Consider the following 22,529-nt stretch of genomic DNA (forward strand, 5'->3'; position numbering starts at 1 on the left):
AAAGATAAAAAGAGAGGAGGATTGCTAAGAGCAGGGCTTCCTTTTCCAATCCATTAGCAGATGTAATGAATGTCCCTGTTTTTCCCTTTCCACCACACAAGCATGAAATAAAGGAGAAACATTTCCACTAATGGACATTGTGAGGGAGATTCGGAGAGAAACCGGGAACCGACATCAACAGTGGCCGTTGATCAAAGTCTGCTGAGCCAAACACAAATATACTAAATGAATCTCCCGATGGTCAAACAGCCACTTGGCATCGATGACAGCGGCACTAATTATGCTGATGATGTGTACTTGTTAAAACAGCCGTGGCTTCAGCTACTGAGTTGGCTAATTCTTTGCGCAGAATGCAAACATATCTCCCTGATGTATGGAGCTGTAATGTGCCTCTGCAGAGTGGAATCAGAAAATACGCCGGCCATCTATAATGTGATCTTGCGCCATGTGACATGATTAGATAAGACTCCTACACACACGTGTCTCTTGGGACTCTTGTGAGGAAGAGGAGGAAATGTGCAAGGAGTGGGTGAATTATTCAAATACCTGGTTTCCAAACAGGTTGAATCCATTGATGGCCTCCAGAGCAGCTTTAGCCAGGCCCACGGAGCTGCACAGAGAAGATACATTGAGAATTACATGACACATAATGGACAGATGTCACTGACATTGACCTCTATAAATGGATTCTTTCAACAAGCTGAGGACAAAATCTTCTACCCCGATATAGGTCATTATCAATAATGATATACATCAGGATATAGCATGTAAGTCAAGTAAATAGTCTGTATGAAATAACCACATGGTAACACCAATTGTTCTATACTCCTGTGTGAATTAAATACTTGACAAATTAAAAGTACTGAGTAATTTCTCATTTTATTAAGAACTTTAGTGCAAAATGAGCATTTTCAAGTATCAAGTGAAATTATAGAGGAAAAAAATGAATAAATATGTTACATAAATGTTTACAAGCATGCACAGAAAGACAGAGTAATCAGATTAAGAAAGTTTGATTGAGCAGAATCCTTATCAATTCAGATTTTCTGAGAAATTAGAGATAGTATGTGCTTATTATTATCAGTTTAGACAACGTAATTGTTTGTCACATTTTGAAATATGATTTCACCACGATATGATTGCATTGAAAAACGATAAATGATCATATTGAATCATCACCCTGCCCTAAAAGAATACTCTGCATTTCATAAGAGTGACAATAAATATGGTTCTGGGAACCATAAATGTCTTTCATTTGTCAAAAGCCCTCCAAAAAAGCATTCAGAAATACACATGAATCTTAAAGTGCTATCTGTTAGGATTCAATAGAGCTGAAGTGTCCCCAGATTGTGGTCTACTGTAGATAATGGATCTCTTTAATAAAAAACTTTGTCCTGTATTTCACACTGGCTGGCTACTGTGATTGCAATGCAGACTAAACGTGAATCAATTTCACTGTCATTTTGTTTCCCGTTCTACCCGGCCAAGATTTCCCCAGAAAAGAAAAGGAGGGGGGAAAAAAATTGCAGGGAACTTGGCGGTGACTGGCGGTAGATCTGCTGACATATCAAAACGCATTCAATACCATTAGTGAAGCCTGAATCGATGCTTAAAATATAGAGGATGGCTGGCTAATTCAGTCTGGAAAAGAGCTCTGCTCAAACTAGTTCTTTGAAACACAAAATGAAAACGGGCAATACTGGTCAGCAGTGCTGTCAGCACCTCACACAGACAGAGAGGAGATACAGTATGATGCTTGGTGGGGAAACAGGAGGTTAAAAAGTGATAGCAGGAAACAGGACCAGAACAGCATCATGATGCAATAGTTTCAGTTGACAGCTGGAGATAGAGATTCGCATGATGAAAATGTTGCTGTAGACTGTGAGCTCATACTGTAGACGGTACAACAATATTCTGTTACTCTTACATACAGCAGTTCATATCCCAGGTGAGGCCATATCGGGTTAATTGCTTCATATGCTCCTTCATATTTCATATACTGAAGTTCACTTTGGAATTATGGACCATGTGAAGAAAATCTAAACTAAGTAATCACAGTATGAAAGTCATCAACCAGGAGTCAGTGGACGTCCACTCACATCAATATACGACCACCTTATCTTGTGACTAAAGTTTCATACTTAGGTCATGTGATGACAACTGACCCATCTTTATGACAACTGAGTAAACGCCACCGAATAATGAGCACCATGTGATATGATTTTAAGCTCCAGAAAAAGCTAGTGAGTGGATTTTGATTGATATTTTTGACCACATGGTGGTGGCAAAAGAAGCTGTGAAGACAACATTGACATATTATTACCTTATAAAGTTGATATGGTGAACGTGTAAGCTGACAGTTGCCTGTTTACACATCAAACAGATACAGAGAAAGATTAGCATTCATGTGGAGTCATGTTTCAGGCAACCTGATGAATGTTAGTCCAATATTTACTCTCCTTTTAGCTCCGTTTTGGTCTCCACCAACTCCTCAGGGGAATATCTGGTAATTTAGTTGCTAAATGCTCCACTAAGTTCACCAGCTAGTTGCTAATGTTTTCTCTCAGCTATTTGGTGCTGGAAAGATAGCATACAGAGGGTTTATCAGAGCTTTTTCACTGAAAACAGCTGCCTGCGGCGGCTGGCAACAGGTTGATAAGAGCAGTGAGGCTGAACCAAACAGTAAAGTTGCGGGCCGTAAAAACAACACAATTAGCTGAAAGATGCTAAAATGCTCCATAAAGCTCAGGGGAACTGCAGTCAGATGACAACTCCTTGTGGGTTCATCACTATGAGTGACCCATTTCACCTTTCACATAGTCATTTGATCCATTGTTTATATAGACAATATTGAACCAAGCAGCTTTAAGGTCTTATTCTAACACAGGAACCCTCTACAAGACAGGGCCACACAATTTTCTAATGTAGGACCCACTGTAACTGGAACTGTACTTTAGTTGTCCAAACTCCATATAGCAAAGTCAATATCGTTAGTCATTAATTCGTAATCCAATGACCAAAAAACACCTGAACCAAGTAAACCTGTGACTTTTGGAGCCCCTGGAGGTCTGGGGCCGGCTATGATATACAGTCAAAGTAGGCCTAGGCATGGTAACATACCAACCCGTTCTCACGGGAAGGCGTATAAATAGCACGACATTACAAGGACATTACATTCCTTGTGTCAGGAGGACGCCGCTTCTCGTGTCATTTGTCCGCCAGGCAACAAAACTAGGGTAACATCCGCAGCAACAAAAACACTTAGTTGGCTTATGAAAAACATCATGGTTGGGTATGGAAAGTAGTATGGAAATTATGGAAACTAAGTAAGAGATGTATGGAAACAATGTAACATAAGTACAGAAAACAAGTCACAAACATCACTAAAAAACACGTCAAAAACGTCACAAATGTAATTTACAAAACAAAACACTGGCCTCGAACACAAGTCTCCTGGTTGAAAGTCCTGTGTTTGTTGGACCCATCCACCTCCCATATGCAGTCTTTATCACGTTTTTATTCTACGTCACTAGCTCTGAGCGTGGCATATTTACACGGATGCATTTAGATTGCAGTCAGTACAGACAGAGACTACATGGCGTACAAATGACACGCCAAAAGGAAACGCCACATCATCATGTCATTCATAGGCCTTTTTCGTGTGAACGGGCTGAACATACAGTATAACGAAAGTGTAGTACAGCACATTCAGACGATTATTTTCACTATTGTAAAATGAATGGCAAATTGACTATCATGAATGATAGATAATGATGAAATATTCATGAACGTATGGGCAAAGTCCTGTTTTGATATCTCTAATAAAATGGTGTTTAACTCATCATAATTTGGGATATTTCAAGAAATCCAGCTGCTTACAATATTAGATATGCCACTTTACATAAAACACTCCAGTGTAGCGATCTGACTGGGTGTGATGATAAACACGAGGCAGAAGCAATCATTTGATTTGATATGGACAAATGAACACTCTGCCAAAATGAACACATCCTTTCCTGTTCATTTCCACTGAGCCTCTCTCTGCCCACTGGCACCCTGCGACTAGAGATGACTGCTCAATTTGATCATTTACACAGATCTTGTTTACACGGAGCCATTCGGAATCTGCCCCTGCCACAGTTCATGCGTACAGCTTGTTAATTGGTATTACGCAACTACATGTATAAGCTGGCTCACTAATTGTGGAAATCCAAAGCATGACCTCGAGGGGAGGAAATACAAGAAGCGCGAGACACAGGGCTTCTTCACTACATCGAATATGTTATCTTTTCTTGAGGATATCTTGGCAAGCTGCTGCCAATAGCCTTGGATTGTTGGAGAAAGAAAAAAAAAACATACTTCCCAGAGATAAACAATGGCAGAAATTGAGGATCTTTATCAGGACACTGAGGGAGGAGAGGTAGGCCAGTTCGACCTTGGAAGACAATGGGAGCACGTAACAAAAAGTCTCAGTGAGTTCACTGGATAAGGACAGGGCTGGTGTTTTAACATGTGGTCCTTATCTTCATAGCAGTTAATAGATCAGACTGTTGATCTTTTACATTATTCCTCAATAAAGGTTATTTGCTCACTGATAGTGATAAAGCATATTTACCAATGAAATGTCGAATCAAAACAATTTGGAAATGTCATAACGTCTGACACACTGACCCTAAACACACCTTATCAGATGAAATAGTCTTATGTCTCCTTTTTTAAATGAAACTATACTTCCCACAATTCCTGCTGCTTCCTGTTGTAAAGAGGCACCCGACTCGACTGGTATCAGGCCATTAAATAGGTGCTATCGGTAGCTATAGGCACCATACATGTGGGTCACATTTATGTCCGATAACACCTATTTACTAGCCAGATAACAGTCGAATTGGCTTCCTACCTGGTGTTGGTCTATTTGTTTGGAGGGACAAGAAGAAGGTCAAGGAGTAACATTCCCATTTAGGAAGCTAACATTGATAAGAAATACAATGTCAGAAATGTGTAACTGTGTTAAAGTTGTTTTCTTTATAAGTTGCAAGTTCATATCTATCTATCTGACCTTTATCTAACCAGCATGGTCTCGCGACAATGACGTCTCCTTTGCGAGAAAGTGCTGGCCGAACCAACATCAGGACTAAATATATCCTACGTTGAATATGTGGCTACCTGTGATTCCACCATCGACCAGACCGGCATCGTACCATCAACTGCCAATCGCCATGGCCATGCCCCCTTTTGGGGTAAAGAATCTGCTTTCACATAAGGAGAGAAACAGGAAAATGCTGAAATGCTTTTGTGTAGCGGGTTAACCATGGCACATTTGAGGCACATACTGTAAGATACGTAATGTATATTCACAGTCAGTGTGGTAAGTCGCTAAAGTCACTATTTCATAACATCTTCGTTATATCAACTTTATAGGGGGATAATATGTCATGTTGTGTAACTTTACAGCTTGTTGCAAATTGGCCAAAAAATGTATTGATGCTGGTGTCATGTTGCAGCTTTTATAGTGTGTGTTATAGTATTATTGTTGACAGTCTGCTGTAGAGCTACTGCTCTAGACTGTAGAGCTACTGCTCTAGACTGGGCTCCATCCCTTGTCTTGGAAAATCATCATTTTTATCTCTTTTGCAAACTGGTTTGACGAGATACAGAGTTTTGTTTTGGCAGTAGATGGAAATAAGAATGCATGATGGCGGACTTGTACAATTTCCTTAAACTACTTATAGCAGCAGGTATTGAAGTGTTTTGCTAATTTGAATGAATGCTTATGTAGCGTATCTTACTATGCAACTCTTTGCTAAAACATTAGCTTTTGATTACTCAGGGATTTATTTTACAGATTAAAGTGAAAGAAGTCAGCTTTAATAAAGACAGAAAAGACAGCATTGAAATAATAATAATAATCATAATAATAAGGTTTAGTATTTAACAAATATTTCATTCATATAATCCTTTTTAAAACAGGCGTTGAAAATTAAAATGAATTGTACTTCAAAGCAGATTTCCTCTCTGCTAATAATGTAAATTTTAATGGTAGATCTATGTTGAACTGAGTTCAATAGAAGTACAATTTAAACAGACAAAGGACCAAAAGCTGTCCCCAGCCCTCTGTTGTGTCCTGTGTGGCCCCTTAACACAAGCCTGCTGGAGATGTTCAGACATGGCAAACAAGAGTGGAACGGACAAATATTTCATCAATCATAACAGCTTTAAGGCCAGAAGACCACAACACTATCACTGCTTACATCTCTCGCACTTTCACACCATCTAGAACTTCCTCTGTTTCTTCCCGATTCTATCTTCCTCCTCCCGCTTTCTTTCCATTACATCCTTCTTCCCTCCATCTCTCCCTCCCTCCATCCTAATTGAATGTACTATTATATCATCACATCACCGGTCACACATGTACACAGACAGTCTGGTGTTTACTGTTCTCTTGGTACCGATTGTTTACTTCAGTTTATTTTTGCAGAAAGTTTCAACCCTCCTGTTAACACACACCCACACACACTCTGCGCTGGCATGGGCAACAGAACTCAACAACATGGAAACAGTGAAATTTACAGCATCACAGTGACTCATGACACAGTGTGATATACAAAGCTCTGCACGTATATAGTATATATATTGGGAATCCATTTTTACTACAGTGTGCTTCTCAGAGGCACTGAAGAGAAAATAAAAGTTAGGTCAGTCAAACTCCTTGTAGTTTAGTTTTATCTATTGATAGCTCTATACATTGCTGGAGGGTATACTCCCCTGATACAGCTGGTAGCAATACAGAGAACATTGTTAAAATGTTGTGGATGTTATAGTTATGCCACCTCTATGACTAGGAAAGGCTGAAAATCTGGAAAGTGTTCCTTCTATGTTCACTTTTAAAATTCATACATGTTATTCCTATGGTCTAAGACAGTCCAAAAATACTAATCAACATGAACAACTCTCTCCCAAATCCAAAAACTAGAGTGCTAAAACTCAAACTTGTCATCGGGTATAAAGTGTGGAGCTGCTCAATAGACAGTGAATAGAGAGAGAGATGTTCTAGATGACACTGAGAGCACCCAGAGGAACAATCTGAGTATTTGGGAACATTTTCAGTTTCACAGCTGACAACACTACAATAGAATAAAGCTCATTTGGGTATAAAAAAGGAAATAATAATTCCGTGGGTCCACAAAATCAGTCTCCCATTCATTGTCTATGGATGCACCAGGGATAACGTATTTTTGTAGGCCAACCAGGAAATTAGCATCATCCTGGTTCCCTCGACAAAAAGCCAATGGGATTTTTCCATTGGGTTTTGGATTATTGCAGAAAATAAGAACTTTATGATACTTACACATTTTGTTCAGCCAGATAATCTCCACAATTGAACACCACTTTTATGATTTTTGAAGTGTAAATGTAATCACCAGAAGTAAAAAGCTAACGTTAGGCTATTAACAAACCACACTATGGTCGCATGAGCGCAAGTATTCACAACGAGGCTGTAACGGCAGACGAGTCAGCGTGATAATAGTTAGTACTGTAGTCTCATTTAACCACTTATTAGCAACCGCCTTTTTTAAGACACGTAAAAGCTTCAAAACTCACAAGTGGGATATTTATTGATGGATTTTATATCATAGAACAAAACGTTAAAATCTCTTCAGCTTGTGTTAACCACACATCTTATTTCAGGCATCTAACTAAAAACTCCATTTAAAAAACCCATTGGCTTCCAGATGAGGGAACCAGAAGTGCTAAAATGCTAACTCATTTCTGTGTTTTAGGATTCACTCCTGCAGCACTCTATACCCTATGACATGTAAAACTTACTTCTCTGGTTTCTGGCTTTGATAGAGAGAGTAGCTCATGTTCACACATATTGATTGAGCTTCCCTTGGCCATGAGAATAACATATCGGCATTAATAATTTAGGTGGTGTTCCGCTTTAAAGAGACTGGATATCAACCTTTGGCTGTTTCACTTGGCCATAACCTGTAATTACCCACAGTTGAGCTGAACACTATGAACACTTATTTTACATATTCTTTGTGTGCTGCTGAGCTGCTGAGCTTCAGACTGACCTGGAATGCAGCTCAGTGCTGCCGTTGTTGTATTTGCTGCCTCTCTCCCACATGCCGTAGTCAGGCACCCTGTAGGCTCTTTCCACACAGTACACCAGGTTCTGGATGAAGGAAACCTGCACACAGAAACACACATCAAACACAGGAAGGCACAGGACACTGAGAAAGGATGCAGTACAGACACCTGCATACATATTCACAGCATCTAACACTCACACATAGACTCATAGATCCAGGGCTGCAGGTAGTAGACATGTTTCCATGTCCACATACTAATTTCAGCTGCTGCTACACATGCACACACAGCCTTACACACACACTTACATACATATACAATAGGTAACGGTTGATATTGATCTGGGGTGAGGTGTGTAACTCTCCCTCTCATTATGTGGGTTTGCAAAGTGGACAAGAAAGCTGATTTCTCATCAACGCTCAAGGTGAATCTGTCCCTGCAGCTATACAGACAAGGTGTAATTAAGTAGTTAAGTGTGGCAGCAGGAGAGAGGCTATGGCTTCATTGGCTTGTCAACTGCCCATGACACGACACTGAATGGACACATATGAAAACATCCATTTATAGCACAATTTTAACCATCAGCGCATTGCCCTTTCATTACAGGCTGTAAAAACTCATCAGCGGCGTCCTTGATTTCAGCACCAAACCAGAAATACCACCTCACGGTTGTATGCCTCCGCCAACCTGTCAAGGTGCAGTTTACATCCATGTCTGTCCAAAATGTCATCACTTCATCATTTTATCCTGTTAGACATTTGTATGAAATTGTCATAATTAGTATATGAATTCTTGAGTTATGGCCAAAAAGTGTTTTCTGAGGTCACAGTGACCTTTAACGTTTGACCACCAAAATCTAATCAGCTCATCCCTGAAATTTGTGCCAAAATTAAAGAGATTTGCTAAAGGCGTTCCTGAGATATCACGAGAATGGGACGGAGGTAGTGTCTAGAAGGGAAACAGTAAATTGGGGAAACTCTCAGAAGATGGTTAGGCATTGATAGTTCATCGGGAGGTTTTTGCAGATCTCAGATCAGATTTCGCAATGCGGGTTACCTTTTAGACACAGCCTGGGACGGACATGAGGTCATAGTGACCACCAGATTCTAATCAGTTCATCCTTGAGTCCAAGTGGACGTTCGTGCCAAATTTGAAGAAATTCCCTCAAGGCGCTCCTTGTATATCGTGTTCACAAGAATGGACCGGACGGACGTACATACATACATATGGACAACCCAAAAACATAATGCCTCCAGCCACAGCTATCGCCGGTGCAAAGCCTCATGGTTTTAAAGTCATAATTAGGAGCCTTAAGGAGTTTCTTGTATCTATCATCTGCCCCACACCGGCTGTGGAGAGAGACATGTCAAAATCAATAGGCACGTCTAGAAATAAACCAAAAGGGAGAGACATACAATGTGTGATGACTTAAAGGCCTTGAATCATTAAAAAGACCTGAAAAGTAGCAGTACATGTGTGTGTGTGTGTGAGTGTGTGTGTGTGTGTGTGTGTGCTTGACTGATGGGAGATTTAATCTAAAATGACAAAGTGGGGGGGGGAGAAAAAGAGAGAGCGAGTTAAAGAGAAAGATAGAGAGAAGCAGATCCAACCTGTGTAGGACTTAAATAGGCCAGCCTGTGAAGGAGGGCAGGGAAAGAGGGAGCAGAGCAGACGAGGCTGGGAGAGAAAGAGAGAGAAAATGGTTTGCTGGTTCTCTTATTCGGGGGTTTTATGAGTGGGGTGATTAATGAGGGGGACTTTTTAGTATCTTAATGGTATCTTAATGAATGTTACTGCCCACCGGCCAAACAAGCCTCTCTGTCTCCCCGCCACCAGACGACAAGTCCCTGCCAGTTCTGCCTTTTTATTCCCTCTTTGGAGGTGGTTTGAAGCATATATGTGCTGCTGCTTTTACCCATGAGGCAGCAGCACTCACACTGTGAAAATATGCACACACCTGTATTATTTGAAAAAAAAAAAAAAAACACAGACTGTGATACACACGGGTTAATGAGACGCTCCATTTCATGCTGCATGGGACTGAAAATGGCATCTGGAAGGAGGTCGATAGTGCATCTTCTCAGAGGACACGCAGCAGCCTCTCTATACCACCTACCTCAAGAAAGAAAAAAAAAAATACTGCAATGCAGCTTCCAGCTCAGTCAAGTAAACGCCAATGGACTTCACAAGCAGTGACAGCTACTAACAAACTAATAAACGACACCATAACAACGTGATTGGTCCAAATGAAAGGCTTTTCAGACAGCGAGAACACAAAGTCCTTTTGCTCAACTGGATCTGATGTCGGTTAATGAAAGGATAGAGAGGGTTTGAATAATGCAACCCAATAAGCAGTGTTTAAGCATGCAAATGAAGGCCGCTACGCAAACAGGACTGCCCTCATAAAGGCAGCTGCATTGTCAATTTGTTTGCCATCAGGAGTGAGACATGAAGGAAAAATGAGAGGTTATTAGGGAGGGTTTTCTGTAAACAAAGTGAAGACTGCACGCGCTAATTGGTTAGTGGCGAAATGTTTTAGCATGTCTTTACTTTCTTAAGATAAGCCCAATAGAAAAACAAATAGCTTCTTTTACCAGCGGCGCAAATTTCACCGCTCTGTGGCGGTAAGTAAAAGCTGTGAATGAGCAGACTATAAAAACTAACAGAATTAATGAAGTTCCAACTGCTCCTCTGGGCCACTCAATAAACAGCACAGTGTGTGTAAACTTAACGGCCAAGTTGCCTTGTTGTTTTATTAAGAGACGAACATAAAGAAGAGGGAAAAAAATGACGCCGGACAGATACATCAAACTCGGAGGGAAACCATTCAAAGCTTTTTGGTAATAGTCTGGTTTGGGTCGCTGCCAAATAAGACGTTACCGGTTAGATTCCCAGGAGGACATTTAATCCTCCACAATGAAATCATCTAAACGTTTCCCTGTTGAAAGTCAATTGAGCGGCTCAGCAAAAACATAAATGTGAGCCGAGCTATAAAAGTGAGATAGTGTCCCCTGATCCTGCGTTTGTGTCGGCTCTGGGGTGTCTGCCGGCGATTTAGGGAACATCTAACTGCCTTTGGGAATCCCCTTTCTTTTATTTTATAGCATCTGGTTGGATCTTCAGAAGGCAGCGTCACATAATTTAAGACTTATGAATCTCATTAGGTCCAAAAATTTGTTTTAGAATACATTAAGGTTTTCAGTGATACATTTTCACAACAGGTATTTTCATGTGCCTCCGTACAGACTCATAAAGGGCAACAAATGTTTCTCGTAAACGTCAGAATGCAGTTTAGAGATGCTTGAAAATATGTTACTGTAGAGTCTAACGATGCTCTATATTTTAGATCGACTGTACTCAAAGACATACGCTGCAGAGAAACAAGCTATGCTAGCAGCTCTGTGTCGCTGCACTTGATACTAGCCTTAGCAGTACTAAATGCTAATGTCAGCATGCTAATGATAATGCTTACATGCTGTTTAGCAGGTATAATGTTTAACATTTTCATCATCTCCAAGTTCCACGTCAGAGAGCTTTAGAGAGACTCCACACCCAGGCAAGGTATTTGGTCAAAAAAAGTATTGGATGATTTTAAATTTTGACCTGCTGGTGGCGCTAGATGAAAAGTTTGGGGACCACCACTGACAGTAGGATTCACCCTAATGGGACCATGAATGTTGTCATGGCAATCCATACAATAGTAGATATTTCAGTGTAGATCAAAGTGGTGGACCGACCAGAGGGGAACCTCCTGGTCTGAAAAGTGAAGCCAATGCTGAAGTGCCTTAAACTTGCATTCTATCTAACATCCAGCAGGGGGCGACTCCTCTGGTTGCAAAAAGAAGTTTGATTGTATAGAAGTCTATGAGGAAAGGATTCTACTTCTCACTTGATTTATTACCTCAGTAAACAGTTTATGGTCTCAATCGCTGGTTTCAAGTCTTCTTCAATACAGCATGATGTTCATTTAGTAAATTATGGTTCCATTTAGAGTCAAATAGACCATAAAGCATGGTATGTTTTAGGGCGTGGCTACCTTGTGATTGACAGGTTGCTACCACGTCATTTTCCGCTTTGGGAGTTGTCCGTGTTTTCATCTTAGAGCTTTAACCCTTTCACAGTGTGTTTTCAGTTAATCGTAACATTCTGGGTGCAAATAACCAAGATGGCAAAGGACAAAAACCAAGATGACCAAAATGCCAAACTCAAGGCTTCAAAATGGCAGACCACAAACCAGTGGGTGACGTCACAGTGACTACGTCCACTTCCGCCATACAGACTATGGGACTGACCGACAAACCAACCAACAGACCATTCCTAGAGCCACACAAGCATGGCTAAAAAACTTCACTGGTTTTCACTCATTTGAAAAATCACTAAACATTCTGAAATGTATAGAATACATTATAATATCGACAGCAGCATTCTGCATGGGAAACAATGTGCTGCATGGGAAAATGTATTTTTGTTCAATGGGTGATTATCTTTATAAGAAAAGAACTGTCTTAAGATGGATGCTGATTGCTGCTAGTGGATCAGCCCGAAAAAATCAAATCAACAACCAGTACTGGGCGTAAATCCCTAGTGTTCAGCATCGATCACCTGGGCAGTCATTTCAGTGTCTTGTTTACCTCGTCGGTGTTGTAAATGATCTGCAGACCAGAGCAGATCATCTCCACCAGGTACAGCAGAAACAGAGAGACGGCATCGATCTGCAGCAATGACAGGGGGAAGGACAGAGTGGATGAGATACCATTAAAAAAATGACTGTCATTTGTGCACTGTGTGATATTTCCAGATTTGTCAATACAGCTGTCTTTGGTATCCTACATAGTGCGTAAGAGACTGAGGCATGAGCTTTATATTAGCTATTAGGCCTTTGGCATTAGACTGGTGTCATCAATAACGCAGTTTACAAAGCTGGCAAAGTTGTTTGAGAATAAATCACAGCCAAGGACTAAGTGTGTATCCAGTTAAGTGTTTAACATCTATACAGCTTTGATTTGATTTATGAGGTTTTCTTTGTCATAACATTTCTAATTTAGATTTTCCATCTCGCTCTCTTGATGTATTAGCCGCCCCTTCACTAGAAATACAGTCTCCATCCAAACGTTACACACCAAATTGACTTCTGTCAATACCATTGACAGAAGAAAAAGCTATTTTAGTGCCAATTTAATGCACATCCACCTCTGAGGACAAGTCAATTTTCCAACCGTGCATGCAAGCAAATAGCTTTCTTCCTTGACTGCAGCCAGTAGAAAAAAATTGCTTTTTAATGTGATCAAAGATATAACATCAGAGTAGTGCGGTTGGATTTTACGCTACAATCTTTATAACATCAATAAAACCAGTCTCTTTAGCCTTAAGAAGCTTTTAGCCTTTGTAGACATGATCGTTCCATCTAGATATTTCATTGAGGTGGGTAGATAGTAATGCACATATCAAAAACACACACATACACACTGTGTACATGCATATACTGTATGTAACAAGACATTTTCATTCTATTCTTTCAACTGAGTTGCCTCATTTCTGCGCTTGTCTGCGCGCTGGCTGACCTGCAGATGGTGGTAGTCGCTGTAGGAGTGCACCTCGTCGCCGGTGTCTATGTGGAACACTGAGTGCAGACACTTGGAGGGGCTGGGATCCTGTTTAAACTGCTCCACCTGGTAGAGAGACACACAGAGACGGAGAGGACAGGATGAATGAGAGAGGTCAAGGGTAATAGGGTAAGAGAAGAGAAAGAGACATTCATTTCCTCAACAAAGGCACAGTAGCCTTGAACACATTCAAAAAGACATAACTGGGAACCTTGTGTGTTAAGTTAATGCATGGTAATGAAATTTAAATACTTGACAAATCTCCCTTTAAGGTACATTTTGAACAAATGAAAAAATGTGTGATTAATTTGTGATTAATCATGATTAACTATGGACAATCATATGATTAATCGTGATTAAATATTTTAATCGACTGACAGCCCTAGTATTTTCACTTGAACTGAATTGAAAATGAAACTCTGATTGGCTGTTCACCTGAAGCGAATCAGTGCACGAGAAGACAAACAGAGGTGAGGAAAGCAAGCCAACGAGTAAAGTCAAGAGGAAAAACACAAAAGGCTCTTCCCATTTTTCATCTTCATCTCATCTGATCGTTCCAATACACGGATATTTTCACAACGATATTGCCGTCTGGAATGAAGCTAAGTGGTGAGTGAGAGTGGTGTGACAATGGTCAGCAAACGGCGCTTTGTGTCATGTACGTATCGTAACAACGACTTGTATATCTGCCGTCCACGGTCTTCCGGTTTCCCTTTATGAATGACGAATACAGACTACTGCTACCTGCTGGTGTGGAGAGTTATTTCATCTCACGCAGGCGCAGAACATACGTGGTAGTTGGCTGTCAGCTGTAGTCTTTGTGGTGTGTTCGAGTGCAGCTTTTTGGCCAAGACACAGGCGACGTGAGGTGATGCAACCGTCGGCCTTCGTCACTGATCGTGCTTTGATATCGGTTTGGTGTGTCAGGGCCTTTAGGGCCCTCTATGGTAACTTTTTTCCAACAGGACTGTAACTGCTAAGCCTTTAAGGCAATGTTCAACTTCACAAAACTATGTGAATCACACTCCAGTGACACATATAATCTGTTGTTGCTCAGATAAAATAAACTGTAACAGTCAATATGTCTGTCCCATGAGCAATAAACCGGGCAGATATAGTGTAGAACATAACATAAGTCTGCTCTGAAACAGATAAGGGTCAGATTTAGGGCAACCCAACTTCGACTTTACTGTTTACAACAAACGCATAAAAAACACAAACAACATGTTTATCGTGTTTTGTGTTCAGTGAATTGTTGGCAGCTTTGTATGTGTACGTGTCGGTGTGTGTGTGTGTTTGTGTGTGTGTGTGTGGGTGTGTGTGTTTGCTTCATCGACTCGACTGCACCCCAAATTGCGGCTGGGCCGCCAGCCCCGTCGCGCGGAGTTATAAATAATTGGCCCTTTGTCCCATTTTTACCTCATTTGTTTCTCTTCTCTCCACCTCTTTCTCGGCTCTCTCCATCATCAAGCCCCCGCTCGCTGCCTCCATTTTTCTCTTTCTACCTCCCGCCCTCCCTCGCCTCACTTCTACCTCTCTTCTCCCAGTACTTTCTATTATTCACTCTCCTTTTTGGCTTTCTTGTCCCTCTTGTTCTCTGGGTTTTTCATCTTCTTTCCTCTGGCACACTACTTCTGGCCAGCGTTTTCTCCGTCTCTCTCGCTCTCTTGCTCTCCTATCAGGTCATAGTGGAGACCCTTTGTCCCACTTTTACTCAAACTGCTCCACTTCCTGCCATCCCACAGCGACTAATACGAGAGTGTGTGGTGTGTGTGTGCGTGTGATAGTGAGTGAAGAGCTACCTGTGTAAGCAGCTAACAATAGGCACTGCTGTTTATGTTTCTATAAAACCTACTTCTGTGTAGAGGTCTCTCGGATTCTCGCTCCAGCAGAGCCACAATGTCAAGTAGCTCTTCTCGGGGGATATTCTGAGAGGGCCCAGATCTTGCTTATTGTTTCGAGTGCTGCAATGCGCCAATATGAGCTTCAAATTAGTGAGGCACTTCAATGTCTGCTGCTCCATCCAGTAATAGGAAATTGTACGAGTCCGCCTTCATGCATTTATTTTACATCTATTGCCACCTCAAAACTCTTGCATCTCATCAAACCAATAACCAGGCCATTCCTTGTCATTTCTGGTTGCAAAGGAGATGCATTTGATTTTCCAAAACACCTCACGGTAGAGAGATAAAGCCAGCGTACAGCAGTGGTTCAGAAAGCACACAGAATAGGACATCAACACACACCTTTACATGTTGAAGTTGAAATCTGTTACTTTAAATCTGATGAATTAAATTGATTTTATGTCCTCTTGGGGGCAGTGCAACAGTCTGTACACACATAAATGACATATTATCACCTTATAAAGTTGATATGGGGGAAATTGTTGGCAAACAGTAGCTTATTTACACATCCAGCAGCAATGGAGCAACTTTAGCAATCATTTGGAGTCGTGTTTTTGTCCTTTTAGCTTTGTTTGGGTCTCTACCAACTCTTGTGGGTAATACATATGTTTAGCTGCCAAATGCTTCAATATGTTCACCAGCTAGTTGCCAACATTGTCTATCTGATATTTGACAATGGGCAGGTATCATGCAGTGTTTTATAGAGATTTTTTGTCGGCCGAAATGACACTATAGGAGCGGCGAAAATGGACCAACAACTGTACAACTGAAACAACGAGTGCTAAAATGCTGAGTTGATTCTGCAGAGTCGGGTGATTATTTTCTAGGGATTGGTCACTACAAGTGACACCTTTCACACTAATATACACGCAGTTATTTCATTATTAATTAATTTTTTAATACTGTTTTTAATACATCTAGTGGGCTTAGGACATGGAGAGGAGAGCTGCCGGACAGGATGAGGGCTGTATTTTCAAATTCAGATGTTTTTTTGTGCCTTTTCCAGAAAACTGCCTTCCTTGGGCTACCACTTGAATTACAATATGCTGAAAGGATTTTATGGATTTTTTGCCCAATAATACCAAAAATGAAGTGCCTCCCCCCAGCTTTAACTCTCTAAGTCCAGCAACTTTGAGTGTCCATCAGTGAAGAGGTAAGTGAAATGATTGTTGGAATAGCAAAGATGATGGAGTTGTTGTGGAAGATGTGTAGACACGGCAAAGCAGTGGGAAAACTGCCAGCAAGAGGCTGATACAAGTACAAGTAAGGGGGAATGAATGTCATCATATTTGAGGTATAGATATGTATGTATTCAGAGCATTTTCTTTAAATAAGGCGAATAGCGGTTCTTGTGTTATTAGCTAGCAAACTAAAGATTGCTTTTGCAGCCTGGTTACCTGGTTACCTGGTTTGTGAGTTTCTATCTGCCTGTCTGGGAACCCTATCACCTAAAAATTAAGTTTAAATACGTCTAATTTGCATTAGTGAATATGTTTTGTTGAAAACATAATGGTCTAGTGGGTATATGCAAAACATTAAAAACATCAACATATTATATTAGTTCTCCCTCCAGTATCCAACCACTGCTGACTTTCCTTGACCTTAACCAAGTGAATTAGTGGCTTAAATCTACAGTAACAGCATGTAACCTGGTCTCCAGTGTCAAAGTCCTGTGATTTCAGCTGCCTAAGAAAATAACAGTGTTTTAGCCTTGCATCTTCTGTCTTGCGCTGTGGGTTTTCAGACAAAAAAGAACCTCAACAACAGACAAAGTGACTGTTACTGTTCGTGCCAACTAAAAACAACTTTTCACTTGAGAAACACTACAGACAGACAGCGGGGCCCAGCTGCTGTATTTGCTCTGATGTGGTATTTGCCCAGCAGTGGCCCTGTGTCACGTCTCCATTAAAAATGCCATGTTCTTGGTAAGTGTTGGAGACGGGGCCGCAACGAACGCTGCTCTGTGTAATTAACTGTGTAAACGCAGCTTTGTAATTAAGACACAGGAAAGCTCTCCCCTAAATTAGGTCGTCAAGGTCGAGGCAGGATGAAACACTTTCAAAGGCCCACACTGTACACATGCACGCACACAGTGACACAGCCAGCTGCTCTCCTAAAAAATGTTGTTTGTGTGGGATAAAAAAATGGCACACAAAGGAAGGACATATCTGGTTCTGCTTTGGTTACATAAAATGATGCGTTTTCCCATTTTTCATTCACAGCCTCCTCATGCGCATGCATCAGGTGTCCTGCAGACGGGGCGTGAAATCTCCCCCCGCGGAGCAAAAGTCTTTGGCAATTAACAGATTGTGGGTTATTAAACCCTCAGGACTAAAGCAACCGGCTCTCATTGTCATTGGTTATAATATGAAAGAGGTACCAGATGTGTCCAGTGCTCGAGCTCTGAGAGGCTTTGATGAATAGCAGCTCAGAAATACACCTTTGATCTGCAATACAGTGTGTAATTGCGATGTGCTTTTATGCAAACACGCAGTGTGAAAGCAGGCTGGCAGAAAACTCACCTTATCAGCCTGCCTCATGTAGCAGTAGAGGATCCCTCTCATGCACTTGATGGCAGAATGCTCCAACTCGTGGGTTCGTCCCATATCGTCATCGATGCGTCTGCATGGCGGGGTGAACAGGGAGAACACAGTGAGTGAACATGATGAACACATGAACAACACAGAAACTGAAGGATAATACTGGCTTATTCCAACTTGGATTTCAAGGCCTTTACACACCGGGGACGTGATGAATAAATTACACGAAAATGCAAATATTCGCCTGCGAATATTACATATGTAGGGCTTTTATTGTGAAAGGTAAAAACGAAAAGAGTAGACCCAGTCTGTGCTACCTTTGTTAAGGTTGAACGGAGTAATGCAATTTGCTAAATATAGGCGCAACTCAACCGGTTCCGCACAGCGTGATTGGTTGATGCCTTTATTTGTGGTAGGACAGCTCAGAAAATCAACCTCGTTATGAAAAAACATAATTTTCAATCATTGAGCCTGAATCTGTCAGTGGCAAAAACAAGCACTTTTAGTGGACATAAACTGACGGTAACACGTTGCCCCAAATGATTACATGATTGCTTGTTTAGCAGCTGCTGGTCACAGCGTTCTCCCTCAATACCGGACCAATTTCATTACGTGTTGTCCTCATTAGTCACTTAGAAATAAACACATGTTAAAATAGGATCCAGGTTGATAAATACCAAAGGTATCCTTTAGGAGAATAATCTTACCAGGATACCACTCAGAAGTCAATCGATTAAGGTTGCGGTGACCACAATGGGAGTCAGCAAATTCCTGGTGGCAGATCTCGGATACACGTTACAAAGGTCATGCTAATAATGACTTTGGGTATCGACGGAGGAAAGCCAAGCCGCCGAGGTGAAACTTCAGTGGTAAGCGGTACATTAATCACACTGTCTTTTAGATGTGACCCTCCACATCAAAAGCGATCGCAGGCAGAGGATACAGCGGGCGGCTTTTCATCTGCCAACGTCCTGTTTTAAAGCACTTCATTACCGGATTACAAGTATTCAACACTGTAATATGCATGAGGTGATCCGACACTGGCCGGGGGTTACAGTAACACACCCAGCTCTTCAAATCTAATTACAATTAATCAGGAAAATGCAATGGGTGTCAGAAAGGTCAAACAACTACAAGAAAATATTAGAGATTCATCAATTAATTAAAAATAAGTTAATATTATAACAACTAAAATGTAACCAAATATTAATAAAGAATAAAATGTGACTAGGCAAGGATAAAACTTATCATGTCTACTTATAGGAGTTTGTGACCAAGTGCCACACACACACACACACACACACAGCAGCTGGGCGTGAAGTAAGTAATGGCACTAGCCAAGCCTGTCAGATGAGAATCATCTTAATTAAATCCCAGTGACAATTCTAATAGGAGGCAGCCATGACTGATGACTGAGATCTGCCGCTGGTCACATCACTGCAGCACTAGCTCTATTTTTACCCCTCTCTTTTCCTCCGTCTTCCCCCTTCATGTCATTCCTTCACTCCATCTCCCATTTCTTCTCCCTGTCTCTTATCTCTCTCTCTTTGTCCCACCTCACTCTCTAACTGTCTCCCATCCGTCTCCCATCTCTACCTTCAGTATCTCCTTCTCTCTATATCTTCTGTTTCCCTCTCTGTCTCCATCTCTCTCTCTCTCTCTCTCTCTCTCCAAATCTCTCTCTTTGTCCTTTCTCCTCGGTCCTATTACAGGCTCATTTCGTGGAAGTGTTCTTTTCCCTCGAAACTAATCACAGAGGAATGCAGGCATCAAGCGCGGGGACGGTTGATAAAAGAGTTTGGGGCCCTTTAGATGGATCTCGGCGAAATTCTAAAGTGTTCTCCTTGAACCAACAATCCTGAAGTGTTTAAAAAGCAAAGCCTTCAAATGACGGAGGCAGATTAGAGATCAGGGTCAGTGAGCATGAAATCGAAGAGAGTGGAACAAAACTAAAAGTCAAAGAAGAAGAGGGGATACGGAGGGCAGAACGGTAAACTGATGTAGCAAGGGATTCTGGGACTGTCCTGCTCTATAAAGACACAATAATGATCTATCCATCCGTTTTACTGTCCCTTTTACATCACTTTTGCTGTGGTGCTGGAAAAATGTGGTATATTCTAGCCTTATTGCACAAAGTCTCTCTCAAAACTGACAAATATACAAATCTCAGCTGCAGATTTTGTAAAAAATACAATCATTTTATCAGCCGAACAGGCGTACACCGTCAAAAGTAACAGTAATTTGCCCTATTTGTCTTTGGGATTTCATATAATTTATGGTTCACTTGCATATTCACATGCACACAAAATGATGTACCTATCCTTTACTGTATATAGCATATACCGTTGCTGGTTTGAGTACATCCCAGTACGAAACACACAGGCATCGTCGCTTCATAGAGAGAGAGTCACTTACGCAACTTTTGGGTGTGTAGTCTCTCTAATTACATATTTTTACAGTCTTATTCTTCAACAGTTTTATGACAAAACGTAACTTTCTTGACTTCCAAAATTATCTTTTAAATTGACAAACATCATATGTGTGATAAATGGCACAATTCAAGTGGGATCAAAATATGATTTGTCTCTCTCTGTAACCAAATACCACACATATTTTTTAGGAAATAAGGTCCCATTGTGGTCCACTGGAAGGGGCAGGACTTCACCTCTCTATTCTGTGGAGTTTGAAGGGCTGTTTTTCAGCCTTTCAAAAAACAAAAACACAGTAACCTTTCAAAAGTGTGATCAGTTTATTCATGCTTCCTTTCGGGGCTGGTGAAGTGCAAAGTTAGTTAATGCAGCTTCAAACTGCAGGACCTGCTGGAGCCGACCCTGGGATGAACCAGGTTCCAGAGATACTGTGGGTATCAATTAGTGTATTATGTCACAGACCTAGAGACCAAGCAGGGAGTTTAAGTCACAATTTACCTGTTATAATTAACACAAATGGAGTGCCCCCTTAAGGCAACACACAGTTAAAGATACATTCAGCTCTGCACACATTAAAACACATCCTGCATGGTAAATCTGTGAGAGTGTACGAGTGTGCTTTGTGTACTAACCGGTAGGCCAGAGCCAGGGCCCAGGCACTGGCAGCACAGAACAGGGAGTCCCGGACCTTGGCTTCCTTGCAGGTGGGGCATGTTTTGACTGGGAAAAGGCCGGTGGTGGGACTCTGGTAGTTCAGAATGGTTGTCTTGACTAGATGGAAAGAGACAGAGAGGAAGAGACAGCAGAAGTGGTGGTGACGCAACAGTTCTTGCAAAAATGGCAATGTTTTTTATCATCTACTGACACCCACATTAGTTGTAGGAAACACCTGTAACACACAACAAGCTAGATAGCACTGCTCCATTAGCCTTTTGTATTAAGCTGAACTGGCTGCATAAAGAGTCATTCTGCAGCCAGTTCAGCTTAATGCACTTTGACATCGTTATTCATCACTAGTCTTCACTGAGAACGCTGTTTTTGAGAGCATGTACACCTTCATCCTCCCACACACTTTGCACGACCTTAGTTTATCTGTTTTCACTCCTACACAGAGGTTCTGCTCTCAAGCAACATCACTCCCATCACACCCACGCCAGTTTCAATTTGGATCCAGTTTTTAAGATGTTCATGTGTCGGAGAAGATTTGTGGAGCTATTTCATTCTGCTTTGCTGTGTCATCTGGACAAGAAGCAGTACCAGAGTCGGAGAGGACACTAGTGTGTATGTTCTCTACTTCCAGGCTATAGTCTGTATTTTATGAAGTGTGGAAATAGAATATTTATCCAGCTCCTCGAGCAGGGTTACAGCCTTGACCCACGACGTTCTTTTCTCTGAGCAACCAGCTGTTGCCTCTGCTCCGTCCTTTTCTCTGAGGTCCTCATATGCATATTGCGTTTGCATATTCAAGCTTAAATAAATCACATTATGTTAAAGAGGACCTATTATGCTTTTGTGCTTTTCCCCTTTGCTTTAGTGTGTTTTTTGTGCATGTAAAAGGTCTGCAAAGTTACAAAGCCCAAAGTCCACACCAAAGGGAGTTACTCTCCCCCGCAGAAACACTGCTCCTGAACTGCGTGAAAGGCCTCGCTTGAAGTCCCGCCTTTTCTCCCGTAACATGGTGATGTCACCAAGTAACACATTTGTATAATGCCTGCCTAGAGGCTAGTTTGGCACGCCCTCAAACAAAGCTAGATAGAGCGGAGCTGGAGCGGAGTCCAAAGAGTTTGGTTCGGCTGACCAATCACAACAGTGGGCCAGCTGACCAATCAGAGCAGACACAGCGTTTCGGGAGGAGGCCGCTCAAGCAGAGAGGGTGCAAAGTAGTTCTATTAGAAACCCAAAATACAAGTATGAACCTGAAAATGAGCATAACACGTCCTCCAGGAGGAGAGCTCAGTTTGT

At 41.4% G+C, this 22,529-nt stretch overlaps 1 protein-coding gene across 5 annotated transcripts in view; it reads right to left on the reverse strand.

Moving 5' to 3' along the window:
* phkb (phosphorylase kinase, beta) overlaps nucleotides 1–22,529 on the reverse strand; it is a 116,472-nt gene that overhangs the window by 76,077 nt on the left and 17,866 nt on the right. For all 5 annotated transcript variants that reach the window (XM_037748966.1, XM_037748942.1, XM_037748934.1 and 2 more), the window contains 6 exons: nucleotides 21,200–21,338; nucleotides 18,121–18,220; nucleotides 13,653–13,760; nucleotides 12,723–12,803; nucleotides 8,076–8,191; nucleotides 547–610 (listed from right to left, as the gene is read on the reverse strand). In XM_037748966.1, coding sequence (XP_037604894.1) covers nucleotides 547–610; nucleotides 8,076–8,191; nucleotides 12,723–12,803; nucleotides 13,653–13,760; nucleotides 18,121–18,220; nucleotides 21,200–21,338 — 608 coding nt within the window. The remainder of the gene's footprint in view (nucleotides 1–546; nucleotides 611–8,075; nucleotides 8,192–12,722; nucleotides 12,804–13,652; nucleotides 13,761–18,120; nucleotides 18,221–21,199; nucleotides 21,339–22,529) is intronic.

The sequence above is a fragment of the Sebastes umbrosus genome, chromosome 2 (assembly GCF_015220745.1).
Source record: "Sebastes umbrosus isolate fSebUmb1 chromosome 2, fSebUmb1.pri, whole genome shotgun sequence".
Taxonomy (NCBI): domain Eukaryota; kingdom Metazoa; phylum Chordata; class Actinopteri; order Perciformes; family Sebastidae; genus Sebastes; species Sebastes umbrosus.